Here is an 8,179-nt window from a genome sequence, read left to right as displayed (position 1 = left end):
TACTTAGCCGTCAATCAGCTTTTCCGCCCCGACTAATGGAACGCACTATCCATTCGCCCACTCGCATCACCCATGACCATCCTCACTTCGACAAACCACCCCTCCCCCCAGTTCCTGGAAAAGTACACATTATCCGTACGGTCCACCCTGGGTCACTACCCAAAATAGAGGGAACAGATCTGTCAGGTCCCTCTGCTCGAGTTCAACAAATGGAAGGCATCCCTCGAAGGACCAAGCCCTGCAGAGTGTCGTTCTCTTCCCACCGCCTCGTCCTACTTGTAGATGAAAAAATGTGATCCCCAGCGCGTTCTGAGGGGCCGCCAGTAGGATTCGGCTGTTGTGTGAGAAGACTCGGACCGCGGAAGGATAACCCAACCAAAAATCGCCCCGCCGGAATTTCATACGATCAAGCCAGGACTGAACGGATCTATGGTAAAAACGGTTCGCCCGAAAAGTTGAAACCTATGCTAATTACCGTTCTCCACAAATACACCAACCAAGCGAAAAGACCGCCCCCGTCCCTGGGTCAATAAATCACTACACACACCACCACCACTACGAGTATTAGTACACACATAGTCTACCGGTAGTCTACACTCACACTTTTACACAATATCCATCCCTCCTCTCTCGCTCTCTTTATCTCTCCCTCCTTCCCTCCTCCCCTTCATCCTCAACGCCCGACAACTAGCTTCATCATAACCTTACCACCCCCCCATTTCCATGCCAAAAAAAAAAAAGGTTTCCTCTTTCTCTCCCCACGGTGTGTGTTTCACCCACCAGGCTGAGAGAAAGGGAAACGGTTCCACTTCTGAATGGGAACAACTTAGAGTGTGTTGGCAGACCGTTTAAAACCAGCCCTCGTCTCCGCTACTTCTTAAAACTGCCACTACCATTGTCACTGTATTGCTAGCACTTTTTGCTCGATTGCTTGCTGACTGACTGGCTGATCTTTTTGAGCGTGAGTACCGACTGTACTGTACTGTATGTATGTATACTTTTACCAGCCTCTTGCCTATCCTCTACTTGGTATCATCACCATCATCATCGTAATCAATCATATCACGCTCTGCACCCCATCTCCATCCATCCGTCCACCCGTTTATTCCCCATGCTGCACGGAGCGGAATAATTCATTCTCACGTTTGCCTGGCCCTTCCGATTGTTTTTCGTTATCTCCCTCCGACCTTGTGACATGCCCACCTACATACATACACACATATCATACATACATACATACATGAGCACACAGCAAGAGCGAAGCGCGAAGCAAGAGAAAAAGCTGTTCACTGTGTTGTCAGTTTCTGCCAAGACGAATTATTTCTCAGTCTTTCATCCAGAATACAGCTTAGGGCAATGCAAGCTTTGTCCTTCCTGCTTTCCTTGTTGTGCTATCATCAGACATGGAGTGCGCGAGTTGCTGTATTTCGTCTCTTTTTACCCATTCATTCCTTTTTTTAGAAAGACACCGGCCTTTGGGAGATGGGTTCCTTCCCATTCGTTCCTCATCTCCCAAATACTCGGGATACGGTACGGCGCAGTACGGCGGTACGGTAAGTGAAAAAGAAAACGTCGATTTGAAAAGAAGAAAAAGGAAAAACGATGGGAAATTCTTTAGAGGGAAGGCTGGGCTGGGCAGAGTCTTGCAACGTCGAACGAAAGAAGGATGAAAAGATACGGTTGTTAAATCTGTCGCACTCCCAAGATTACGCAGCCGAATTACCGCACTAAACCACAATAGGCTTAGCAGAGTAGGTTACCAAGTTACCAAGCGAACGATACCAGTTAATGAGGCCCGGCAAGCTGAGCTCACCCGAGCTATGCCACATCTGGAGAATACCATCTCTGATTGCGGAGATTTCAAGTCTCTAGGAGATACAAGGGTAGGTACCCATTAACCGGAACAGACAAGGATGTATTTGGCTGGTATCTCAAATAACTGTTCCATAACTTCTTGCCAGACCCTGTACGGGCAGTAGGCTCAACGATTCCTCCCGGTATGATATGATACCATAACAGGCCAGACCAGGCCAGGGGTGACCCGATTCATTCATTCATCCACATGGCTTCCACGGGGGTCACGCCCTGCTGAAAGGGCAAATTCAAAAGGGCAGGATAGGGTACCGAAGTCCCTGGTTGCTGTACTGGTACTCGTACCGTACAGACTAGAGCAGATGAATGTGTTTTTCTTCTTTCTTTTCTTTTGCTTTCTTTCCTTTCCTTTCTTTTCTCTTCTCCCTTCCCCATCGTGGTGTTATCATTCTGCGGGTCCGGTTCTTGTCGCAGAAAACTGTGATAGAGCTTGCATCTTTTCTTTCCCTACATACTCTTCTACGATAGAATTCATGTATGATAAGTACATGTCTCCTTTATCGTACTGGTAGCTCCTTTCTTCCTCTCTCTCCTTCCTTCTCCCTCTCTACCTATCTAACCGTGCACCTCCACCACGTCGCAGCGAGTTAGTTCGTTAAGTTGGTTGGTTGGTTGGTTATCATAGCTATCATAGCTACTTGTATGAATGCGAGGTAGCATGAACAGCAAGAAGGTACATATCTGGCATCTGTCCTGACATGTCTTGATCGGGCTCTCACCGCCGTTTGGGTGCAATAACCCTTTCAGAAAGTACGACTAGACAACGCCTACGCTACCCTACTACGATACCGGTACCATCGTACAGTACAAGCACCCCCCCCCCATATCAGGTCACCCTGGTTCCAACGGTGAGGTAAAGGGCCTCTGCACTGGAAAGGGGTGAACATTCATTCTGGCTTAGTAATATGTTAATTTGCCAAGTGTGGCCGTGGTTAACATGTCCTGAACTTTGCCTTCTCCTACAATGGTAGGAATCCATTAACCGGAACAGACAAGGATGTATTTGGCCGGTTAACCTTAAATAACTGTTCGATAACTTATTGCCGGACCCTGGACAAAACGCTTGACCTCCGGTACTGTGCCTTCGAATGCTAATAGTCTATCTCCGAGATATCCCTAGTTCCCCTCCATCTGTATCAATGTGGGGGAGGGTAATCGACCCTATCATTAACAGAGCAGCGATTTTCATAGGGTGGAGGTTGAAAACCACTTGGAGGTTGAAGTTGAGCAGTATTCCCTTGGCGAGGTATGATACTCCGGCCGCAAATGTCACTCACCATAGTTTGCTTGCTTGCCATCACCTTGTCCCTCACGAGCTACAGGTAGGTACTCTGCGCACCGCAGCTGCGATACTTAAATAGTAAACATATGTAGGAAGGTAAACTTCTCTCCCCTCCCCCTCCAATGCGCGAATCTAATCAAGACACGATCAAACTTTCCCTTTTTCATCCCCTCCCCTTTCGTACAGTACATCACCGAAAATGTCTTGCAATTGAAGAAAAAAAAAGGACCCTCAACACCCCACCCCATCCCCACATCCCGGTCATGCACCGTAGTTAGAGTGCGGCAAGGCACGGTATTGCGGTGGGCGGTGGGAAGAGGGAAAGGAAAAAAAATTTAACTTACCCTTTGACATACTTGTACAGTGCCGTACATGCCTTAGGGGTTTCCCGGAGTGGGATGCGAGGGGGTACCGTGCCGTAAGGCGAGGCGTGGGTGAAGGAAGGCAGGGAAAGGGTGCGGCCTGGTATCATATCTTAGCATGGTACTGTACTCGTACAGCAATTACCACAAGAACTGGAGAGTGAAGAAACAAAAAATGGGAAAGGAAGTAGGGCAAAAAAAAACAAACAAAATGGTACTTGCATAGCTACCTATCAATTCCTCTTATTTTGACAACAGCCCCCACGCATCTAACACAACACGTACCAGTGCTTGAGTACAAGTACCGGGGTACGGGTAAAGTACACCCCACGCGTTTCCAAACATCGAAGGACATGGTCAAGAGCCACGATGTGGTAGAGTACTTGTACGCCACGGGATTGAGGGTTGGGAAAAGTATGAGGACAAGCAGATATACTTGTATATGTTGAGGCCGGGTCGGCGATACAAGGATAAATAAATTTATTGAAGATATGATATATATCAGACGGGGTAAGTTCAAAAATTCCCTCATTCGTATGATTGAGATGACAAGGATGCCTAAAAAGGATTTCTAACGCCATATGGGGGAATAGCTAAGCCAATAAATAGGGTCATTTTTATTTCACGAACACAGATATCTACCCCCCTGCATCCCCATAGTTCCCCCCCCTATCCCGAGCACCTGCCCACACGTGTAGGATACCGGTATGTGTATTGTGCCATACCAAACCAGCATCTCCCCCTCCCAGTAACCCGTGTTTCGGTCTATCCATCGTGAACCTCCCTCCCTTCCTCCCTTCCTTCCCTTCCTTCCTTTCTGCCTCGCCTCCTTATTCCTCAGCATGACGCGAGCACTAGGACAGTAAGGCTGGCTTATTATTGTTTCCACCCCACTCCGGCCCGCACTTTATGGGACCGTGTACTCGTACTCGTACTAGTACTATCCGACCAAACCGAACCGAACCAAATCCAAAAACCCAAGCCTTAAAAAAAAAAAAAAAAAAAGGGAGGAAGACCATGGCGCTACCGGTAATTGATCTGTGCACGTCCCATCCCATCCCATCCCATCCCGGAAAACAATAACAACTCCAAACCGCAAGCATAAAAAATTTGTCTGCATCGCACGCGTGCGAAGGCGTGCATTGAAACGCTTCCCTCCTACTTTCCTTTTGCGCTTTCGAACACGTATCATGTTCTCGTCGGTACGAGTACGGTAGTTGGTGGATAGAGTTTTCTTTTCTTCTTCTCCTGTCACTCGGATGGGGTTGCGGTTGTGGGTATTCTTGCTGGTTTTGGGTTTTGCTTTGGCACTATTACTATGCATCGAATGGGGGTCTTGGGGTTTTTTTCTCGGCCACTGGATTTGGACTGCCGTATTGTTGTGGGGTGTTTTGCTCTGGTTGGTTGTCCAGAGGAATTTCTTAATTCGGTACATAATTTATCGTACCCGCGTTGGTGTCTCCAGCGGGTACAGTCGTGTCCGTAAAGTCTTCATACCCCGGTGGCGCAACCACACAACCACAAAACCTCTCCATGGAAAATTGAAAAAAAATTCAAACAACTCAATTAAGAAAAGTATATGAATAGAACTAATAAGCCTTAAGAAAATATTATTACCACTTTGTATGACCACCATCTGCATCTAGTACAGCCTGTATTCTCTCAGGTATCCTATCTATCCACCCATCCAACTTCTCTTGGGAAATCAAATCCCATTCCTCCTTTGCTGCCTGAAATAATTCAGCAGCAATGTGAGGCCTCCTATCCAACCTGGAGAATCGATTTCTGAGGGCTCTTTTGAGCAGAGCCCAAGTGTTCTCAATAGGATTGAGATCTGGTGAGTTGGGTAGCCAAGGCAATTTTTGATAACCACAGTCTGACTGCAATTTTCTGTTTTCCTCACCACCATGCCAGGAGGCATTGTCTGCTACTAGGTAGATGTTGTCAGAAGGTCTATCCAGACCTTCTATAAAAGGGATGAGGTATGGCTGGTGGATTTCAGTTGCATATTGGTGGGAATTAAGGCCAAGTCTGTCTCTTTTGCTGGTCCTTTCTTCCTCCTCCCTCTTCCTCACAAGAATTAACTCAGTCCTGCCACCCTTCATGATTGCAGCATAGACCCCAATACTAGTCCTCCCAGACTTAAAGCTAGGCTTCAAGTTTTTTTCTTCCAGCTCTTCACCACGTCTAACTCTGACCTTCCTGCCAGTAGGATTTGGATCATAGATAATGGTGGCTTCATCCACAAAAACAACCCAATTCCATGCACCCCTCCAATTCCTCCTTCTCCTAGCAAACTCCTTTCTCTTCTCCTTCTGTCCTTTCCTCCAAAAAGGTTTTTTTCTACGTATCAGAAGCTTAAAACCAGCTTCTGATATGATCTTATCCACAGATGGCTTTCCCAGACCAATATTCACTTTTTTGGTAATGTTGTGTAATGCTAAATGAGGCTCGGCATTGATAATGGACTCCACTATCTTTTTTTTTTAGGGGTAATTGTTGTTGGTCTTCCAGATCTGCGGGCATTATGGGTATTTCCATCTCTTGATTCAGCTCTTTTGACTACTGATTGAACAGTTGCCTTAGAGATACCCATAACCTTAGAAATTTTATTATACCCCATATCAGTATGTTTATACAGGGCATAAATTTCCTTATTTTGATCTTCTCTAGCTCTTCGGGTATGTGGGGGGGTCATGGTAGAGGTGGTTGTTGTAGGGATGGAGGACAACACCGTTGCCGCGCTGGGGTATGAAGACTTTACGGACACGACTGTACTCCCCCGGCGCCGGGTTTTGCGGAATAAATGAAGGAAGGGAAAGAAGGAAGGAAGTGTTCCTTCCTCACCCTTCCAAATTAAATACTCTCCCCCTGCCTTTCTCCTTCCTTCCATGGCGGAGAAGGGGGGAAAAAAACTAACACCCGTGCGTCGTCAGACAATGCAAACGAGCGTGGTACAAACAGTAAACATATCGTCGTCCGAGCATTATGAAACGATAGGTACAGTACAGTAAGAATCTGCGGAACCCCCCTCCCCTCCCGCATCGCATCGCACTGAAGATCTGCCGAGCGAGCCGTCAGGTCCTCCTGTTCTGGCCTCCCGTATCGTGCGTATCTCTAGTTAAAGTACAAGCACCGGTGCTCGAGTACTCGTACCCGCAGAGTACTTTTAGTGGACGGGCCGGCGGGCGGGGCAGATGGATAGGCGGTGAGTGGGTGGGTGGGTTGGGCTTATCAAAATGTGGGGTTTCATTTCTTTTTTCTTTTCCGCTTGGTGTGATGGGTGGGCGATGTGTTGATAATTCCGTACCGGTACCGTGACCGTAACGTGCCTACCGGTCAGTGGGTATCATACAGGCAGCCAGGAGGCGGAACTTCTCGTCTGGTTTACAGTACGTGGTGTTGTGAAACGTGCTTTGTGGCTGGTGGGGGAGGAGGTATCTATTATTTATTATGATACCAGTTTCCTCTTCTCCTGAGCACTGGTGGGGAACTACCGTAGACTATGCTACTGACGGTTCATGGAATCATGAGTTAGACTATCGTTGCTTCGCGATACCATCCGCACCCCGCAACACGATTCCCCCAAACATCCCCAACCACTCGGTCTCGGTCGGCGCGCACCCCGCCTGTCCGCCCCCAGCAATAAGGTTATGCACCGTACCCACTCTTATCACCTTCCAACCTCCCCCACAACGGAAGTGAGCACAACACTTTACCCGAGCACTTATATATATACTCCCTTACTGTGCTTCCGTTCGGTTCAGCATGGCACAAGAAATGTTATCATAATATTATTACTTTTTTATTTATTTAGTTAAAAAAAAAAATCCCCACTTACACCACACCTCATCTCGAGCCCAAGCTAAGCTCATCGGAAACGCAAAGCGGGGAGGGATAGAAAGACGTGGATCCAGATTGAATGGATGGAGGAGAGAGGGAGGAGTAAAAAAGGCGCGCGGTTATGGTTGGCCGGGTAGTCTTTTTACTCTGTTGGGGCAAGGCAATCGAATAGTACAGCACAGTCATAGTGTATTGTACTGTACCAGTATCATGGTTAACCTGGGGTCGTCGGTATTGGTCCGTTTACCATGGGAGAGAGGGAGGGGGAGGGGCAGGGGGAGCAACCTATCATATCAATCAAAAACAACCTATCATATCAATCAACTTATCGCCGAGAGAGTTGATTGTGTGAATTGTGCGGGGGCGCAAGATCTCCTTTCAGTTACCAGATGTGTTTTACTTATTCACTCGCCTGGGTCAATATTGGTTATCGTTTTCTTCTTCTTTTCTTCTTCTTCCGCCTTTTGGCAGATGGGAATCGGGTCTAGCCGCTCGGTCAGGTTCGTGAGTCCTGTCCTGTACTGTACGTATCGGTATCTTACTCTATCCCAACCAAATTTTTAATCGGAGATCTAGCTGCATGGAACCCGAGAAAGAAGGGCGAGCCAGCGGGCAAAAAAGAAAAATGGGAAACAAACAAGCAAACGAACAAACAAGAAAAAGTTGATAAAAAGGATTGCTATATTTAAACGAAAAAAACTGATGGAAGTGTTGCGCAGAAGAGAAAAAGCGTAGTTGTGGGGAGTACTGTACTCGAGTACTGTAGGCACAGCAGCTTGGCGGTGCAGTTTCACAATGACGTGCCTCAGTTCTAGTCCTC

General features: G+C 47.4%; 1 protein-coding gene; it reads right to left on the bottom strand.

The window, feature by feature from the left end:
- Positions 1-43: 43 nt before the first annotated feature.
- Positions 44-402, bottom strand: GSTUM_00002061001 (uncharacterized protein; the record flags this gene model as incomplete). XM_002839516.2 has 1 exon in its annotated part: positions 44-402. One exon carries the CDS (start codon positions 400-402, stop codon positions 130-132), a length of 273 nt encoding a protein of 90 aa, XP_002839562.1. The 3' UTR covers positions 44-129.
- Between the last annotated feature and the right edge of the window lie 7,777 nt (positions 403-8,179).

The sequence above is a fragment of the Tuber melanosporum genome (assembly GCF_000151645.1).
Source record: "Tuber melanosporum whole genome shotgun sequence assembly, scaffold_367, strain Mel28".
Lineage (NCBI taxonomy): Eukaryota > Fungi > Ascomycota > Pezizomycetes > Pezizales > Tuberaceae > Tuber > Tuber melanosporum.
This window is presented reverse-complemented; position numbering and strand designations above follow the sequence as displayed.